This window comes from Tachyglossus aculeatus, chromosome 8, assembly GCF_015852505.1.
Source record: "Tachyglossus aculeatus isolate mTacAcu1 chromosome 8, mTacAcu1.pri, whole genome shotgun sequence".
Lineage (NCBI taxonomy): Eukaryota > Metazoa > Chordata > Mammalia > Monotremata > Tachyglossidae > Tachyglossus > Tachyglossus aculeatus.
In genome coordinates, this window is record NC_052073.1 from 8,742,859 (window position 1) to 8,763,308 (window position 20,450).

Below are 20,450 nucleotides of genomic sequence, written 5' to 3' on the forward strand. Positions count from 1 at the left end.
TGCACGTGGTAAGCGCTTGATAAATGCCATCATTATTATCACTATTATTTATTATTATTAAATGGGACTGACTGACTGACTGACGGACTGACTGCGTGTCGGGGTCACGAGGTGAGCGGGCGGGGCCCCGTGAGGCGGCCCCCCAAGATGGCGGCGCCGTGGGGCCGAGCTGGCGCTTCCTGAGGCGACGCTCGTCCCCGAGGCGACGGGGCCGCCCGCCCGCCCGCCCCCCTCCGTGCCCACCCGCCGGGCCCTCCCTCCCTCCCTCGGTCCGTCCGTCCCGGGGCCATGCAGGACAGCCAGACGAAGAGCATGTTCGTGTCCCGGGCCCTGGAGAAGATCCTGGCCGACAAGGAGGCCAAGCGGCCCCAGCACGCCCAGCTGCGCACGGCCTGCCAGGTGGCGCTGGGTAAGGAGCCCGGACACGCGGTCCCCCCCAGCAGCCCCCCCAACAGCCCCCCCCCCGGGGCTCCCTCCCCTGCCCTCTGCCTCTGACCCCCAGGGGCTCCTCTGCCCCTACGGACCCCTCAGGGCCCCCTCTGCCCCCCAGGGACCCTCTGCTCCCCCAGGGCCCTCCGCCCACCCCCCCAGGGTGTCTCTGCCCCCCCCACAGGGCCCCCCTGCCCCCCTCAGGGCCCCCCTGGGCCCCCCGTCTTCCGACCCCCTCTGCCCCCCCTGGGTCCCTCTGCCCCACTGTGGGGTAGGGACCGTCTCTGTAGGTTGCCAACTTGTACCTCCTAAGCGCTTAGTCCAGTGCTCTGCACACAGTAAGCGCTCAATAAATACGATTGATTGATTGCCCCCCCCCCCCCGGGTCCCTCTGCCCCCCCACCCCCTGGGCCTCCTCTGCCCCCCCCCCCCCCCGGGCCCTCTCTGCTCCCTTGGGTCCCTCTGTCCCCCCCCGGGCCCCCCTGTCTTCTGGTCCCCTCTGCCCCCAGGGCCCTCTGCCCCCCTGGACCCCCTCTGCCCCTCGGGGCCCCCTGCCTTCCGGCTCTCTCTGCCCCCCCGGGTCCTCTCTGCCCCCCCCGGGTCCCCTCTGCCCCCCCTGGGTCCCCTCTGCCCCCCTGGACCCCCTCTGCCGCCCCGAGCCCCCTGCCTTCCAGCCCCTTCTGCCCCCTCTGCCCCCCAGGGCCCCCCTGCCTTCAGTCCCTCTCTGCCCCCCGGGGCCCCCCTGTCCCCCCAGGACACCCTGCCTTCTGGCCCCCTCTGCCCCCCCCACCCTACCCCGGGCGCCCCTGCCCCCCCCCGGGCTATCCATTTTGTTAATGATGTGCGTCTAGCTTTACTTCCATTTATTCTGATGACTTGACACCTGTCCACATGTTTTGTTCTGTTGTCTGTCTCCCCCTTCTAGACTGTGAGCCCGTTGTTGGGTAGAGACCATCTCCATGTGTTGCCAACTTGTACTTCCAAAGCACTTAGTACAGTGCTCTGCACACAGTAAGTGCTCAAGAAATACGACTGGATGAATGAGCACCCTGGGCCCCCTGCCCCCCCGGGCCCCTGTCTTTCCACTCCCCTCCCTTGTCACCCCAGTTACCTTTCCCCCCCTCCCTGCCTCAGGCCTCCCTCTTCCTCAGTTCTTGTCTCCCTCCCCCGCCCTAGTCAATCAGTTGGGGCTTTTTAGTGAAGACTTACTATGTGCCGAACTGTACTAAGCGCTTGGGATGGAGCGCTTGGTGTGAGTGCTGTAATGTAATAGACCGTGACTGTGAATAGGCTGTGAGCCCACTGTTGGGTAGGGACCATCTCTATATGTTGCCAACTTCTACTTCCCAAGTGCTTAGTACGGTGCTCTGCACACAGTAAGCGCTCAATAAATACGATTGAAAGAATGAATGAATATAATAGTAATGATGGTACTGGCTAAGCGCTTACTATGGGCCAAGCACCGCTCCAAGCGCAGGGGTAGATCCAAGGCAGGCAGGTTGGACACAGTCCCCGTCCCGCACGGGGCTCAGAGTTTTCATTCCCATTTTACAGATGAGTTAACCGAGGCCCAGTGAAGTGACTTGGCCAAGGTCACACAGCAGACAAGTGCAGAAGGCAGGATTAGAACCCATGACCTTCCGAGTCCTAGGCCTGTGCCCTAGCCACTACACCATGCCATTATTATTATTATTATTATTATTATTATTATTATTATTATTACTTCTGTGTGCTTGGGAGAGGACAGTATGACAATATTGACAGAGTGGGAAGACACGTTCCCCGCCCACAACAAGCTGTTAGTCAGGCATGGACTCTGCACCATGGGCTTCCCTCTCTTCTAGACTGTTAGTGTTGGGTAGGGATTGTCTCCATTTGTTGCTGAATTGTACTTTCCAAGCGCTTAGTACAGTGATCTGCACACAGTAAGCACTCAGTAAATATGATTGAATGAATGAATTCTCCATCCAGAACTTTCTTACCGCCCCTCTAGACCTCCCTTCCCTCCCTCAGTTCCCCATCTCCCGTTAAAGCTGTCACCAAGGCCTACCTTTCCTCCTCTCAATTCCTTCCAGGAAGTGGAAATGTTTTCCTCCCAACCGATTTCATCAGCAGCAGTATTTATTGAGCGCTTCCCGTGTGTGGAACACTGTACTAAGCACTTGGGAGAGTGCTTAGTTCACAATAATATTAACAACTTTGTTAACAATATTAACAGCGTTGGAAGACACATTCCCTGCCCACAGCGAGTTTACAGTCAGGCATGGACTCACACCCTGGTCTTCCTTCTCTCACTCTTCTCCATCCAGAACTTTCGTATCTCACTTCTGGACCTCCCTCCCCTCCTTCAGTCAATCAATCAATCGTATTTATTGAGCGCTTACTGTGTGCAGAGCACTGTAGTAAGCGCTTGGGAAGTACAATTTGGCAACATATAGAGACAGTCCCTACCCAACAGTGGGCTCACAGTCTAAAAAAAATAATTTGGGACACAGATAGTCCTCCATCTCCCATTAAAGTTGTCATTTGGGCCTACCTTTCCTCTTCCCAGTTCCTTCCAGGAAGTGGAAATGTTTTCCTCCCAACCGATTTCATCTTCAATAATATTTATTGAGCGCTTCGCTTGTGCAGAGCACTGTACTAAGTGCTTGGGAGAGGGCAATAGAGTTGATCAACACGTTCACTGCCCATCATCATCATCAGTCGTATTTATTGAGCGCTTACTGTGTGCAGGGCACTGTACTAAGCGCTTGGGAAGTACAATTTGGCAACATATAGAGACAGTCCCTACCCAACAGTGGGCTCACAGTCTAAAAAAAATAATTTGGGACACAGTCCTCCATCTCCCATTAAAGTTGTCATTTGGGCCTACGTTTCCTCTTCCCAGTTCCTTCCAGGAAGTGGAAATGTTTTCCTCCCAACCAATTTCATCTTCAATAGTATTTATTGAGCGCTTCCCTTGTGCAGAGCACTGTACTAAGTGCTTAGGAGAGGGCAATTGAGTTGATCAACACGTTCCCTGCCCACAAGCTCACAGTCTAGAGGGAGAGACAGGCATTGTTCTTCCCCTGTCATGGGCCCACTGCCTATTCATTCATTCTTTCCATCCTATTTATTGAGCGTTTACCGTGCAGAACACTGAACTAAGCACTTGGGAGAGTGCAACAGAATAATAACCGGACACATTCCCCGCCCACAACGAGCTTACAGTCTAGAGGCGGGGAAACAGACATCGATATAAATAAATACATTACAGATGTCAGAAGCACCTTCTCCTAAAACTACTAGAAACTACTAGCTTCATCAGAGCTCAGTGCTCTGCACGTGATAAATGCTTAATAAATACTATTACTACTGCTGTTCAGCATGGGGGCCTCTAAGTAGAGAGTGGAGGTAGGACCCACCCCTTCCTCCCCTCTGCTAACTGCTGTACTCTCCCAAGCACTCAGTATATATTTGTACAGATGTATTACTCTATTTATTTTACTTGTACATATTTACTACTCTGTTTTATTAATGATGTGCATATAGCTCTAATTCTGTTTATTCTGACGGTTTTGACACCTGTCTACATGTTTTGTTGTCTGTCTCCCCCTTCTAGACTGTGAGCCCGTTTTTGGGTAGGGACCATCTCTATATGTTGCTGACTTGTACTTCCCAAGCGCTTAGTACAGTGCTCTGCACACAGTAAGCGCTCAATAAATATGATTGAATGAATGAATAGTGCTCTGCCTAGACTAAAGGCTCAGGAAATGCTCTTCCAAGCATTTAGGAGTGCTCTGCCCAGATTGAAGGCTCCCCTAAATGTCACCGATCAAGGAAGAGGCTGTGCTGTGCTGATTTATCTGCTTCAGGTGCATAAAACTGAGAACGAGCAGACATAAATACCTATTTCCTTCTAGCCAGCCTCAGCATAGTCTGCTCCACACTGAGCTCACAGACTAAGGGGAAGGGAGAGCAGGCATTGAATAATCTAGGCTGTAAGCTCATTGTGGGCAGGGGCTATGTCTGTTATATTGTACACTTCCAAGTGCTTAGTACAGTATTCTGCACATAGTAAGTGGTCGATAAATACAATTGACTATTTTATAATTGAGGCACAGAGTAGTTAAGTGACTTAGCCAAGGTCACCCTGCAGGCAAGTGATGGAGCCAGAATTAGAAACCAGGCCCTGTGATTCCCAGGCCCAAGCATTTTCCAATAGAGCCACGCAACTTCCTAGGGTAACTTATCTAATTGTATCTGAAGAGGTTCGAGTACCACATGATGCCTCAGCAACTTGGGGCAGTTTGAGGACCGGGAAAAACAATTACGATTGTAGTCCCAGGAAACTTCCCCTCTCCAGAACTGTTTTCTGAATCTCCAACCTCTTGCACCAAAGGTATTTTTTGAGCGCCTCTTGGAGAGGAAGCACTGTACTGGACACTTGAGGGAATAAAATTGTAAGATAAGGGCCTATCCCTCCTGGAATTTAAAGGCCTGTATTCTTCTGGCAAAGCATTTGTGCTCTGAAACTTCTTGCAGAACCTATTAGCAATAATATTATTGTCCTAAAAATAATAATTTCAAATTATTTATTAAGTCATATTTAACACCATTTTTATACAAATTATCAATACCCCCTTGAGGTACAAATGTGATGGTTAATTTTTTACTCTAAGGACTTGTTTATTCTCTGAAAATAAAGCTGGCCAGAATCCTGAATAAATTTTACTACTGCTTAAAGATCCTTTAAGCATGCTTTATGGGGTAGAAGGAATTTTGGGTTAGCCAGGGTGCACTACTTAGAGGCTCAAGTAGGATCTATAATAGTGAAGAAATGGCCGAAAATTATTAGAAAATCCAGGGGATTTGCTGAAAGGAAATCATCACTTCTTTCCAGTTGTAGAAGTTGTCTTTGGCCTCTAAGCTGCAGGACTGAACACTGAAGTACAGGAATAATGTTTTTATAATGCCATGTTTTGCACAGAAAGTGGAAAATTATCTGTAAATATCTCAATGTTAAACTTTTAAAAAATAAAATATAGTCCCCTTCTTAGGAAACAGTGTTCTAGTGATTCTTAGATAGGGTTATCCCAAAGAGCAGGAAGAGAAATTTTGAGGGTTTTGATTTATTTTAAAAGTTATTTAGTGATGTGATGCATTTTCCTGCTTGTTCCTGCTTGTGATCTATAGATCACATTGGGTACCTTTCAGTTCAATTATAAAACCTCACTCCAGTCATTCTTATCCAGGGACTGCTTTTGCTTCGGATTTTTAAAAAGTAATGTTCCTGTTCTTTACATATATGACGTTTATAGCCGGACAAGATTGTGTCATATTTTTAGACTGACTGAAAGGGCTTTCCTTCATTCTGGAAGTATCAACACTGTCTGGCTTCTAAGGATGGTCTTCTTTAAATAATCATTCACTGGTTCAACTTCCATTGGTGCTATGAGAGAATATAAAAGGAACTGGGAGATAGGGAAACCGTAAAATATACTCCAGGTGAAATTGAATATCATAATATCTTTCTAATATGGGCAACCTGTGGTATTTAAAATGAACCCAAATATATTCCCGTGAAAACCCTCTATAAGATGACCCACTTAAAGTTAGGCATTTTTTTGCATAGGCTTTCAGACTAGTAATGATCAAGATCCTGTATTTGAAAGCCATCTGTTGAAAAGACCCTGACTCTAGATGACCAGGCAGTTGAAGCAAGTTTTACTGCAAATGCTGTTAGGTTCCTTCTAGCTTTCTGCCTTTTAATACTGCTTAATGTTTTGGTCATAAGGGTTATTCAGGTCGGGGGTGAAGTAGGGGGGAAGGGAGAAAAAACAAGTGAGGGGAAAATTTGAACTCCCCGTCTTTAAAATTGTAAGGATGGACCAAAATTCCACAGTAGCTATGGGTCTGCTCCGATTTATTGCGATTCCAAGCCTCCGCAGCCGTAACAACCTTCCACCTGCGGCGTTGTCTGTGGAGCGTGGAAGTGGAGTTGGTGTGATTGTGAGGGGTCACAAGAAGAAACTTTGCCCTGTGCATAAGTGAACATGAACTTTCACTGTCACCACTTTTGGTGCGGAATTTATCAACTCAACTAAAACAACCAGCTCTGAGCTTCGAAACTTTTCGTAGCCAATCAGTCGAATTTACTGACAGCGTTGATACTTCCAGAATGCAGTCTGACTCCCCCTTACTAAGTGCTTGGGGGAGTACAATATGACAGTGTAATAGCCACACTTCCTGCTCACAACGAGCTTACAGTCTTGGGGGGAGGCAGACATTAATAGAAACAAACTGTGGAATGTACATAAGTGCCGTGGGCCTGGGAGGGGGGATGAATAAAGGGAGCAAGTCAGGGTGATGCAGAAGGGAGTGGGAGAAGAGAAAAGGAGCGCTTAATCAGGGAAGGCCTCTTGGAGGAGATGTGCCTTCGATAAGTCTTTGGAGGTGGGGAGAATAATCGTCTTTCGGATATGAAGAGGGAGAGCGTTCCAGGCCAGAGTCAGGATGTGTACAAGAGAGGGCCCAGTGTGTGTGTGTGTTCCGAGGCCACCAAAGAATCATAACTCTGTGCATGTGTGATGTTTTGAAAACACTTTGCCTGAATGTTATAATAAATCTTCATATAACACTGTTATTGAAAATAGCCGGAAAGCAACTAGGAGTTAACAGATGTGGGTTCTTCTCCTGGTAATAATAATTTTGGTGTTTGTTAAGCGCTTACTATATGCCAAGCACTGTTCTAAGCGCTGGAGGAGATACGAGGTAATCAGGTTGTCCCACATGGGGCTCACAGGCTTAATTCCCTATTTTCCAGATGAGGTAACTGAGACACAGAGAAGTGAAGTGACTTGCCCAAAGTCACCCAGCTGATAAGTGGCAAAGCCGGGATTAGAACCCATGGCCTCTGACTCCCAAGCCTGCACTTTTTCTACTGAGCTACGCTGCGTCCTGGTCTACCACCTGCCTTTTCTGTAACCTTGGGCAAGCTGCTTGACTTCTCTGTATCTCAGTTTCCATATCTGTAAAATGGGGGTAAAGTGCCCATTCTCTTTCCCTTTTTTATGGTATTTGTTAAGCATTTACAATGTGCCAAGCACTGTTCTAAACACTGGGACAAATACAGGCTAATCAGGTTGGACACAGTCCATATCCCACATGGGGGATCACAGTCTTAATCCCCGTTTTAAAGATAACTGAAGCATAGAGACGTTAACCGTGAGCACTTTGTAGGACAAAGAATATGTCCAGTTGGCTTGTCTTGCCCATACCCGTGCTTAGCAGAGTGTTTGACCCATAGTAAGTGATTAATAAATGCCGTCATTATTACCGTGCCTTCTGAAATAGCTTCAGCCATTGCTGGGCAAATTGAGTATTAAATTCTTGGCCTCAGATTTGTCTCATGAATATTTGTAAAATAATTGGTGGCTATCTCATATAAGTCCAGTAATTAGAAGTCCCTTCAGTGCGTGACTTCCCCGGCCTCTGTCATCTACTGCTGCTTCACTCCCATCCTTGACTAAGTAAAAGGGGCACCCACCTGGCCTCTGCCCTTAGGGGAGCCCATTATACTTACCTGGGTGTCAGAGAAGTTAAGTGACTTGCCCAAGGTCACACAGCTGACAGTTGGTGGAGCCGGGATTTGAACCCATGACCTCTGACTCCAAAGCCTGTGCTCTTTCCACTGAGCCACGCTGCTTCTCTAAATGAAGTGACTTGCCCAAAGTCACACAGCAAATAGTGGAGCCAAATAAAGCCAAGTAAAGCCAAACAAAGCCAAATAAACGGCACATTTTGTAAATGTGAACACATTTATTTTCTATTTATTTATTTTATTTGTACATGTTTATTGTATTTATTTTATTTTGTTAATATGTTTTGTTCTCTGTCTCCCCCTTCTAGACTGTGAGCCCACTGTTGGGTAGGGACCGTCTCTATATGTTGCCAACTTGTACTTCCCAAGCGTTTAGTCCAGTGCTCTGCACACAGTAAGCGCTCAGTAAATACGATTGAATGAATGAATGAATGGAGCCGGGACTAGAACTCATGACCTTCTGTCTCCCAGGCCTGTGCTCTATCCACCATGTCATGCTGCTTCTCAGCTTGGTTTTAGCATGTCTCACTTAACTGTGTGCTTTTTATACCACAGGCACTAAACACTACATTAACTTGGTCAAAACTTTAGGGGTCTTGGGATACAATAGATATGCAAACCTTCTTTGCCCAAGTCAAGTCTTCTAAAGTCATTTTAGAGCATTGTTGGGTTTTTTCTTCCTTTCAGAAAGAAATGCTTGCAAGTTGTAATAATAATAATAATAATAATAATGGCATTTGTTAAGCGCTTATATGCAAAGCACTGTTCTAAGCACCGAGATTAAGCAAGGGAGTGCAACAGAATACTTTATTAAACCACAGTCTATCAAAGACTGCTTTAGAGAAAGATTCATTAAAGTTTAGCCTTTTTTTAAAAAAATGAGAAATAAGAATAGATATGAAGATGAGTTGAATGCATTTTGGCAAGCACAGTGATTGTTATACTCTCCCAAGTGCTTAGTACAGTACTCTGCAAACAGTAAGCACTCAATAAATACGACACTGAATGAACAGTGCCTCCGTGCTTAAGACAGTGACCTGGCTCATAGTAGGGGCTTAATAAATATCATTTTAATAACAAAAAAAGTGTTTTAAAAATGTATGCAGTTTTAAAAAGTATATACACTTTAGATTTTCTCCATAGCCTATTTTGTAATTTATAATGGCATTAAGTGCTGTACTAAATGCTGATGTAGATACAAGATAATCAGGTTGGACACAATCCCTGTCCCACGTGGGGTGCACAGTCTAAATAGGAGGGAATAGGATTTACTCCCCTCCTCAAAAATCTCCAGTGGCTACAGTGCTGTGCACACAGTAAGTGCGCAATAAATACGATTGAATGAATTTAATCCTCATTTTATTTGTGATAGAACAGTGGTTCAGTAGAATCTAGGTGTATCTTTTATGAAACGACTTAACATATGAAAGAAGAATTGCAAGCTTGATTGGCTTTAGAAAGAGATTGAGGGTTAGTGTCTAGTTTTTGTGAGTTTCAAACCTTGGGTGGATTATTTTTCAGGAGCAAAGCAGTAGTTAAATGCATTTGAAATCTATGTTCTGGACTTGTTAAGCACAGGGGCCACTCTGTGAAAATAGTGGTCTCGAAACAGAAGGACCATTCTTTGTGAAGGAGAGGAAACTTCTAAATACTGGCTTAGTTGGCAACTGCTTATAAGGAGTCTTCCATATAAATAGATTGGCACTGTGTGTTAATATGTTTTTAACAGTGGGACTTCGGTTTAGACTCTCAACGTTATCTTGGAAAATGTTTTGACAAAAAAAAATTGCTCTTTTTGTCTTGAAGATAGATCTCTCGCTTTATGCCTGTAGAGAGAGAGATATATGTAGGCCTATATGCCTGTATATATAAAGAGATATATCTTCAAGAATACTCACACACACACACACACACACACACACTTGTTTCCTGTCTCTGTGGAGGAAGAGATGTGGTTGGACTTGTTTTTTTTTTTATCTTGTGCTAAAGAATAAAATCTCCAGGTTGACACGTTCACATGGACTTTTCTTAGAATTACTGGGGAAAGCCACTTCCAAGGACTTGAAAACCCCGGGCCTAAAAATTTCACTTGTCTCTTTAGGAAATGCCCCTCCAAAATCTGCCCTTCTGCTTCCGAAACCCTTGGGTCCCAGTATCCTGAAGTTACGTCAGGAACAAAGCGAGCGGGCCGGTTGAGCGTCGCTCTGACCCCGTACGGGATGGACACCCCTTCGCCTTCCTGGGTTGTTACGTAGCCGAGAAAGTCCGCTTCTATTGCCAGTCCAGGCTTCTCGAAGAGTTCCCAACTGAACCTTGCCCTACCCAACCTCTTGAGTCCTCTGCAACCTGTCACTGCGGCTGTCGGCTTAGCTGGGCCGAAGGCGTGGCAAGTGAAGTAACTTTTTCATCATCATCATCAGTCGTATTTATTGAGCGCTTCCTATGTTTTCACACTTGCCCCGTGCTTTGGGGCGTCAAGGGGAGGGAAGGGGCACTGAACATGAGGTGGTACATTGCCCTCAGCAGCCCTCCCCTCCGGGTCCCTAATAATAGTACTATTATTATAGTACTATAATACTATTACTAGTACTATTATAGTACTATAGTACTATAATAGTACTATAATACTATTACTAGTACTATTATAGTACTATAGTACTATGTGCCAAGCACCGTGTCAGACCCAAGACAGAGGCAGATCTAATAAATGACGTAGCAGAAAGGGAGCCTGGTAGGTTTGGATTTAGGCGGGGCGGGGGGTGATGATCTTAACATCCAAGCACTTTTGGAAAACGGAAAGGTAACTGATCCTTCCCGAGATACTGGATCCTATGGAGAAGCCCCTCCCACGGTATCCTAGCTCTTTATAGGCTTGATCACATCTTCCTTGCCAAGGTAAATAAATAAGCAGGAGGCAGCCGCATGGAGGAGGTCCAAGTACAGTCACTTGATTTGCCGATCTCGAAGCACTTCAGAGTCAGTGTCTAAGTGTCTAAAGGGAAGCAGCGTGGCTCAGTGGAAAAGAGCCCGGGCTTTGGAGTCAGAGGTCATGGGTTCGAATCTCGGCTCTGCCACTTGTCAGCTGCGTGACTTTGGGCAAGTCACTTCACTTCCCTGTGCCTCATTCCCTCATCTGTGAAATGGGGGTGAAGACTGTGAGCCCCTCGTGGGACAACCTGATCACCTTGTATCCCCCCCCCAGCGCTTAGAACAGTGCTTTGCACATAGTAAGCGCTTAATAAGTGCCATCATCATTATTATTGAGCGTGCAGGGGGACACCGGGACCCGAGGAATTGAAAAGTTTTACGAAATCACAAAGAGCGTGAGCAGGGTGACTGCATAAGCAGCGTGGCCCAGTGGAAAGAGCACGGGCTTTGGAGTGAGAGGTCATGGGTTCAGACCCCGGCTCCGCCACTTGTCAGCTGTGTGACTTTGGGCAAGTCACTTCACTTCTCTGGGCCTCAGTTACCTCATCTGTAAAATGGGGATTAAGACTGTGAGCCCCCCATGGGACAACCTGGTCACCTTGTAAACTCCCCAGCGCTTAGAGCAGTGCTTTGCACATAGTAAGCACTTAATAAATCCAGTCATTATTATTATAAGCAGCATGGCATAGTGGATAGAGCACAGGCCTGAGAGTCCGAAGGTCATTGGTTCTAATCCCAATTTTGGTATTTCTCCTGTGTGACCCTGGGAAAGTCACCACACTTCTCGATGCCTGTTACCTCATCTGTAAAATGGGGATTGAGACTCTGAGCCCCAGCGTGACTTAGTGGAAAGAGCACGGGCTTGAGAGTCAGAGGTAGTGGGTTCTAATCCCGGCTCCGCCACTTGTCAGATGTGTGACTTTGGGCAGCTCAACTTCTCGGTGCCTCAGTTACCTCATCTGTAAAATGGGGATTAAGACCGTGAGCCCCACATGGGACAAACCTGATAATAACCTTGTACCTACCCCAGAGCTTATAACAGTACTTGGCACGTAGTAAGCGCTTAACAAATACCGTTATTAGTATTATTATTATTTTTGTTATGTGGAACAGGAAATGCGCCCAACCTGATAAACTTGGATCTACTCCTGCATTTAGTACAATGCCTGGCACATAGTAATCAATCAATCATATTTATTGAGCACTTACTGTGTGCAGAGAACTGTACTAAGCGCTTGGGAAGTACAAGTTGGCAACATATAGAGACAGTCCCTACCCAACAGTGGGCTCACAGTCTAAAAGGGGAGACAGAGAACAAAACCAAACATACTAACAAAATAAAATAAATAGAATAGATATGTACAAGTAAAATAAATAAATAAATAGAGTAATAAATGTGTACAAACATATATACATATATACAGGTGCTCTGGGGAAGGGAAGGAGGTAAGATGGGGAGATGGAGGGGGGATGAGGGGGAGAGGAAGGAAGGGGCTCAGTCTGGGCTCAGGGTAAGCACTTGTTATTATTGTTGTTATTATCTGTTAATCAGTGGCATTTATCGAGTGCTTACTGTGTGCAGAGCACTGTCCTAAGCACTTGGGAGAGTACAATATCACAGAGTTGGTGGACACGTTCCCTGCCTATAGCGAGCTTACAGTCTAGAGGTCGTCACCAAATCCCACAGTAGGGTTGAGAGGGGGCACCCATGGAAGCTGGAAGGCAGTAGGTTTAAAACAGGGGGAAACACTTCTTTCCACAGCTGGTGTTCAGAATAAAGGATGAATTATTACAGGGAGGGTGAGGGCCAAAATATATCAGTAGGTTCCAGAGGAGTCGGATAAAATTGTGGCCGAGGAACCCGTAATGGCATTAGGGATATGAAGGGGAAAGGTAGGTGGAACATCCTGAATCATTGGGTTTAAGCATTAAGGACGACAGCCCACCACACAATTCCTCCAAGCCCCCTGTTGCCACTGGAATCAGGAGATGGAGCCGGGCAGAACATTGTTCCCACCTGGAAAGCAGCGTGGCCCAGTGGATAGAGCATGGGCTTGGAGATCCCAAGGAGCTGGATGCTAATCCCGGCTCCGCCACTTGCTGGCTGTGTGACCTTGGGCAAGTCCCTTCGCTTGTCTGGACCTCAGTTGGGGCTCATCTGTAAAATGGGGATTAAGACCGTGAGCCCCATTTGGACATGGACTGTGTCCAACCTGATTAACTTGTATCTACCCCAGCGCTTAATACAGTGCCTGGCACGTCAATCAATCAATCAATTGTATTTATTGAGCACTTACTGTGTGCAGAGCACTGTACTAAGCGCTTGGGAAGTACAAGCTGGCAACATATAGAGACAGTCCCTACCCAACAGTGGGCTCACAGTCTAGAAGGGGGAGACAGAGAACAAAAGCAAACATACTAACAAAATAAAATAGAATAGATAGGTACAAGTAAAATAAATAGAGTAATAAATATGTACAAACATATATACATATATACAGGTGCTGTGGGGAAGGGAAGGAGGTAAGATGTGGGGGATGGAGAGGGGGTCGAGGGGGAGAGGAAGGAAGGGGCTCAGTCTGGGAAGGCCTGGAGGAGATGAGCACATAATGAGGAGATGAGCACATAATCATCAGTCGTATTTATTGAGCGCTTACTGTGTGCAGAGCACTGTACTAAGTGCTTGGGAAGTACAAATTGGCAATATATAGAGACAGTCCCTACCCAACAGTGGGCTCACAGTCTAAAAGCACTTAATAACTAAGTGCTTAACAAATGCCACCAAAAAACTCTTAAAAAAAATAAACTGTTGGCTTGGGTCTCCAATCAGCAACATTTTTGCTATCAGTGACTGCCGGGGAATACATGTCTGAGCATATTTTTAGGGATTTTCGTGACCAGGAACCAGAGGCAAAAATCTAAATACTTGACTCTTAAAATGCTATTCTTTAGTGAGTCAACTTTGCTGAACAATAGCTGCTAAACTCCTTATGGGCAAGGATTTTTCCATAATGCTTAGCACAAATTCCATTACTACTACGTTTAATAGCAAAATGTTCACTCTCTGCCCCTTTAGTTAAACTTAAGAAAAGACGATCTGAGAGAAAGGGAAGAAACAGTAGTAGAAAAATAAATCAGTAGGATTTATTGAACACCTACTGAATGCCTACTTGATGGAAAGCACTGTAGTAAGTGGGCTAGTAGATAGGCATTCACCAAGATGAAGTTTAGTCCTTTTTAAATTTTCCTCAAGCCACACTGAAATATTCAAAGCATTTATTTTGCTTAGCGAAAAGCAGAAGAGACTGAGAAACAGTATTAGTGGGGAAGGGAGAGGAATGAAAAAGGGTTTGTGTGGCTCTAACTGCATTTGAAGCAGGAATATGTTGGTGGTCAAGAAACTTCAGCTAAATGCTAAGCAAGCCCCACAGCATTTATATAGATATCCGTAATTTACTTATATTAATGTCCCTTTCCCCTTCTAGACTGTAAGCTCATTGTGTTTAGGGAACGTGTGTAACAACTCTGTTATATCGAACTCTCCCAAGCGCTTAGTATAGTGCTCTGCACACAATAAGTGTTCAGTAAATATGGCTGATTGTGAAATGAGGGGGGAGTTGATCCAAGAAAAGACAACACAGAACAGCTTTTGAAAAGAGGTTGTGAAATCTTGCCATTTTTGGTCAGCCGTGATGTTCTTCATTCAAAAGGGATGCATAGACAAGAAGGAATTTTTTGAGCCCCCAGATGTCATCCTCAAGGTGATCCCATACACTTTGAATACGGCATACAAGTGTGTGGGCTTGATCCCGAATACTCGTCAGCAGGCCAGGAGGTTAAGTATCTGAAGCTTTGCTAACACAGCCAATTTTTCTTTGGCCTTTTGTAAATCCAGGTGGGGAAAGCCAAGAAAGCCAAGAATTTGCCAAGAAAAGAGAATTCTGAGTAGCCGAAAGGAGGGTCTTGAGATTATTTTAATAATGAAACACCCTCTAATTTCAGTCTGGGACAGAAAGAAAAAAGAAATGTGTACACACCTCTCCAAGCTGCTGGGTCTTTGAAAGTAATTCAGCACAGTTAGGAGTCCCTAAGAAGAGCCCTGTGATCTTGTGGATAGAGCACAGGCCTCTTGTACATATTGACTATTCTATTTATTTTGTTAATGATGTGCATCTAGCTTTATTTCTATTTATCCTGATGACTTGACACCTGTGCACATGTTTTGTTGTCTGTCTCCCCCTTCTAGACTGTGAGCCCGTTGTTGGGTAGGGACCGTCTCTATATGTTGCCAGCTTGTACTTCTCAAGTGCTTAGTACAGTGCTCTGCACACAGTATGTGCTCATTAAATACAGTTGATTGAATGAGTGAATGAATGACTCTGGGTTCTAATACCAGCTTCACCACCTGTCTGCTTTGTGACCTTGGGCCAGTCACTTCCCTTCTCTGTGCCTCAGTTCCCTCATCTATAAAATGGAGATTAAGACTGAGAGTCCCCATGGGGGACATGACTTTTTAGCTTGTGTCTACCCCAGTGCTTAGTACAGTGTCCGGCACATAGTAAGGGCTTAACAAATACCCTTAAGCGGAAAGTTAAATAATAATGTGCAGGTAACATACAGAGGAAGGAAGCATGCTCATCTAAACACTTTGAGGCCTAAGAACATAATCAACACTAATAATGAAGTTTATGAAAAGAGGAAGATTCTGGTGTTTTCCTTTGTCCTGTAATTAATAGCTTTATTTCCAACAAGAATAAGGGGTCCTCAGTTACCTTCCTGCTCAACATTATCATTAATCATTTCATTCATTCAATCGTACTTATTGAGCGCTTACTGTGTGCAGAGCGCTGTACTAAACGCTTGGGAAGTACAAGTTGGCAACATTATAGAGACGGCCCCTACCCAACAATGGGCTCACAGTCTAGAAGGGGGAGAGATAATCAATGAATGGTATCTATTGACTGTTTATTATATGCAGAGCAGAGTTTACTAAATGCTTTTATATCATCATCATCATCAATCGTATTTATTGAGCGCTTACTGTGTGCAGAGCACTGTACTAAGCGCTTGGGAAGTACAAATTGGCAACATATAGGGACAGTCCCTACCCAACAGTGGGCTCACAGTCTAAAAGGGGGAGTTATATGCAGAGTTTACTAAATGCCTGGGAGAGTACAATCTCAGTTGTTCACTGAATACCCAATACTGTGCCAGGCACTTGGAGGGAAGATATATAGAGTGAATTAATTCCTTACCCAGTGTCTATGTGGTAGCCCGATTCTCATCCTCTAAGCTTAAGTGTGTGTCAATCTCATTTTACAAGTGACTGAGCTTCCTTTACAACATTCCACAACTGTGACACCACGGTAATCTCAGTGGTGAGGGCGTAGGAGTTTTTGTTGTTTTTACGTAAAATTCTGTTGCTTATATTGAACAAGTTTCTTTTCCCTCCCCACAGATGAAATTAAAGCGGAAATAGAGAAGCAAAGGTAAGCCAGCAGCCAGTAGCTACTGTTGCATATGGGCAAATGGTCAGCTGGAGGTGGCAACAATCGCTCTTACTTCTCAACTGAATGCCTGGGAAATAACTACTACACAAACAAAATGAGTAGCAGATAACTTGGGAAATCATTGGTTTTTAAAAGGGGCCAGCAGGACAATTTTAATGGTATTGTAATTTACGGGAAGAAGGGGCAAGAACTCTGTCTTCTGCTATCATGCTCGTTTAAGCAGATGGATAATAATATAAGACCCTGTTGGCCTCTATAACGATGTTAATTTGTACTTTCCAGAATCAGAGCTGTAACTGACAGGGGCAGGGATTTGGTACAGAATGATAAACTTGTAATTAGTTAATGAAGCGCCCTACTCTCTGCTTATGGCAACTTTGGGTTGACTAATGTGTGCATTTAAGCTTTTAATGAACCTGACAGTTTGTGACTTCACTGAACTAGGGATCCTCCAGTTGAGGTGTAATTTTTGTGACAGATTGGCATGGCATAACTTTTTTCATTCTTTCTCCCCTATCTTTCCCTTTTTAACCCAGGCCTGGCACTGGCGCTGCCACACCACCAAAAGCAAATTTCATTGAAGCTGACAAGTATTTCCTTCCGTTTGAACTAGCTTGTCAGTCGAAGTCTCCACGGGTGGTCAGCACCTCACTAGACTGCTTGCAGGTATTGTATTTCAGCTTTTCTTGAATATGGGCCTGAGAGGAAAGGGATTTTTAGATAGCAGATCAGGTGTCTGTAATTTGGATATCGAGGTCTTCATCATTGTCATCAGTGGGATTTATTGAGCTCTGACTGTGTGCAGAGCACTGTATCATAAGCACTTGGGAAAGTTCAGTACAGTTGATAGACCTGTTCCCTGCCCACCAGAAGTTTACAGTCTAGAGGGGCAGACAGACATACTTATAATTTACAGTTATGTACTTAAGTGCTGTGGGGAGAAGGTCAAACACCCAAAGGTCACAGATCCAAGAGCAATGGTCTTAGTGGTGACTATTGCTCTTCCTAAAAGAAATGATTGAGACGTAAGCCTTTTCCTACTACTTTGGGCTGAGTTTGGATGGGTGTGTACGTGCATCGTAGTTCAAATTGTAGTTAAATTAAAAATGTCTCTTTCCCAAGATATCATACTTCTGGACTCCAGTTGTAATCAGTTGTGGTATTTAAATGCTTAGTGTATGTTCAGCACTACGCTAAGCGCTGGGGTACTTTCACGATAATGAGAATGGACATGGTCCCTGTCCTATAAAGGAGTCACGGTCTAAAGATGAGGGAGACCAGGTATTTTACCCCCATTTTACAGATGAAGAAGTTGAGTCGTAGAGGAGTTAGGCGGTTTTCCCCCCGAAGTGACACAGACACGTGGTGAAGTCAGGATGATTATGCTAGTCTCCAGACTTCCAGTCCCAAACTCTTTCTACTAGGTCACGGTGTTTCCCAGTTTTGTGTGTAAGGCATCAAAGCGTAGATACAGTGGGGGTTTTTTATATATCAATATCCCTAATGACTGTTGAGCAGAGAGACAGATTAATGATATTTATGTGAAAAACAGCTCCCATATTTCTGAGAGTTTCAGGGAACTGTAGCTTCCTAGTAGACAGTGTGTCTGCTGGGAAAAGAGGTACGTTCACTCCTGTCATAATGTGGATTTTTATTTTGTGCTTTGGCTAGAACTCAATAACAGAATCGGGGACTCTTCTTCCGACAAAGCTTATCTATTTTTTTGTGATATTTAAGTGCTTTCTATGTGTCAGAAACTGTACTAAGCGCTGGGTAAAGGTAATCAGGTTGGACATAGTCCCTGTGTTTTACAGGTGAGGGAACTGAGGCCCGGAGAATTGAAGTGACTTGCCTAAGGTCACACAGCGGGTAAGTGGCAGAGTTGGGATTAGGACCAGGTCTTTGGACTCCCAAGCCTGTGCTCTATTCACTAGGCCATGCTGTTTCTCCCCACCTCTGTAGTAGGAACCTATTTTGTCCCCAATGTTCATGTTAAGGAGAAGAAAGCAGGGTGTTGAGTGACAGCAAGGACTCTGTTTCAGTGTTGCTCATCTTTCTTTCCTCAGCTCTAAGCCCATTTCCCTCTTCCACTCCTTCTCACTGTCCCTGGGCCCCCGACCCATCTGTCTGGTGAGAACGGTGAGAGTATCTGTCTATCACACCCATGCGAAACACATGTATTATTTTTTTCCCCTCCGATTAAACCCGGGACCAAATCCCAGGTGGCCACTCCATCTGTCGGTGTTGGCAGCCCACTGTTGGGGAGGGACCGTCTCTATATGTTGCCAACTTGTACTTCCCAAGCGCTTAGTACAGTGCTCTGGGCACAGTAAGCGCTCAATAAATGCGATTGATTGGTTGATTGGCAGTGGGATTTGGTGGTAGTTTTTCCTGTTAAAAGCAAACTTCCAGAACCAGAGGTCCTGCCTTTTTGTTTCTTGAGTTCAGATTCTTTTTCTATAAAACTCTGAGGCATATCCAGCGCTTGGAACAGTGCTTGGCACATAGTAAGCGCTTAACAAATGCCTTTATTATTATTATCTTATAGAAAACAAAGACTTCTTAAGTGGCAGATTGGTATGGGATTTGAGAGCACGTGAGGGACTTCGTGAAATGTAACGTGTATCTGGTAGAAGATGTGTGTACTTATCTGTAATTTACTTATTAATGTCTTTCTCCCCCTCTAGACGGTATGCCCGTTCTGGGCAGGGAATTCATTCATTCAGTCGTATTTATTGAGCTCTTACTGTGTGCAGAGCACTGTACTAAGCGCTTGAAGGAGTGTGTCTACTGTTATATTGTACTCTCCCAGGCGCTTAGTACAGTGCTGTGCATACAGTAAGCGCTCAATAAATACGATTGATTGACAGGAGAGACCTTGCCCCTATGGAAATCTTCTGAAGTTTGATTTTCAAACTGGGTGTCTCACTGCAGCTTCTTGGTGGTAGAAGCGACCACTTCTAGACTGTTAGGCTCATTGTAGGCAGGGAATGTGTCTGTTACATTGTTAAATTTTACTTTTCCAAGCGCATAGTAGAGTGCATTGCATACAGTAAGCATTCAGTAAATAAGATTGATTGATGGACCAACTGGGGGCAAAAAACAGTGACCTGACCTCTTCTTTTTCCTGAGCCGAACTCTCCTTACCTTCTTGCCTAGTCTTTAAAGAGCCAAGTCACCCCCAAATTACGGGTTTGGTTTCTTTTGCCCTTTCTCTTGTTGGGGGGAGTGATTTGGGACATGAGGAGTCATAGGAGCTTGCCCGGAGGTTGTGTAACGAAAGTTTGAGAACCCATCTTGTGAGGGATATTGGGTGTGTTTTGTTTTAGTTTGCTTTTTAATTCTGAAAGTTTTCCGAGTTTTCATTCTGAGGACGAAGCAGTTTTTTTAACGTTTTTTTTAAAGCTTATTTTTCTAAGCCCAATATTTTGGCCTGAGTTCTAAATTTGATAAGACTGCTGTATGGTTTTGTCGTTCTTGTAATAATAATACATTATTGCATATTGTGTATATAATATATATACACACTATATATAATGTGTGTCTAATATACACGTTATATATTATTATTATTATGGCATTTGTTAAGCGCCAACTTGTACTTCCCAAGCGCTTAGTACAGTGCTTTGCACACAGTAAGCGCTCAATAAGTACGATATGACTGAATGATGCCGAGCACTGTACTAAGCGCTGGGGTGAATACAAGCAAATTAGGTTGGACACAGTCCCTGTCCCACGTTGGGCTCACAGTTTCAATCCCCATTTTACAGATGAGGTATCTGAGGCCCAGAGTAGTAAAGTCACTTGCCCAAGGTCACAGCAGATAAGTGGCAGAGCTGGGATTAGAACCCATGACCTTTTGACTCCCAAGCCGTGCTCTAGCCACTACGCTATACTGCTTCCCTGCTACAAAGTGCTTGTAGCACAGTGGTTGTAAGGAAAGGGTGATGATGATGATGATGATGGCATTTATTAAGCGCTTACTATGTGCAAAGCACTAT

General features: G+C 45.0%; 1 protein-coding gene across 1 annotated transcript in view; it reads left to right on the forward strand.

Annotated features, from left to right (window-relative positions):
* The first annotated feature begins 288 nt into the window (after nt 1-288).
* Nucleotides 289-20,450, forward strand: part of ARFGEF2 (ADP ribosylation factor guanine nucleotide exchange factor 2) — a 74,448-nt gene continuing 54,286 nt past the window's right edge. Inside the window, exons 1-3 of the mRNA XM_038750755.1 lie at nt 289-409; nt 16,398-16,428; nt 16,986-17,115. Coding sequence (XP_038606683.1) covers nt 289-409; nt 16,398-16,428; nt 16,986-17,115 — 282 coding nt within the window. The remainder of the gene's footprint in view (nt 410-16,397; nt 16,429-16,985; nt 17,116-20,450) is intronic.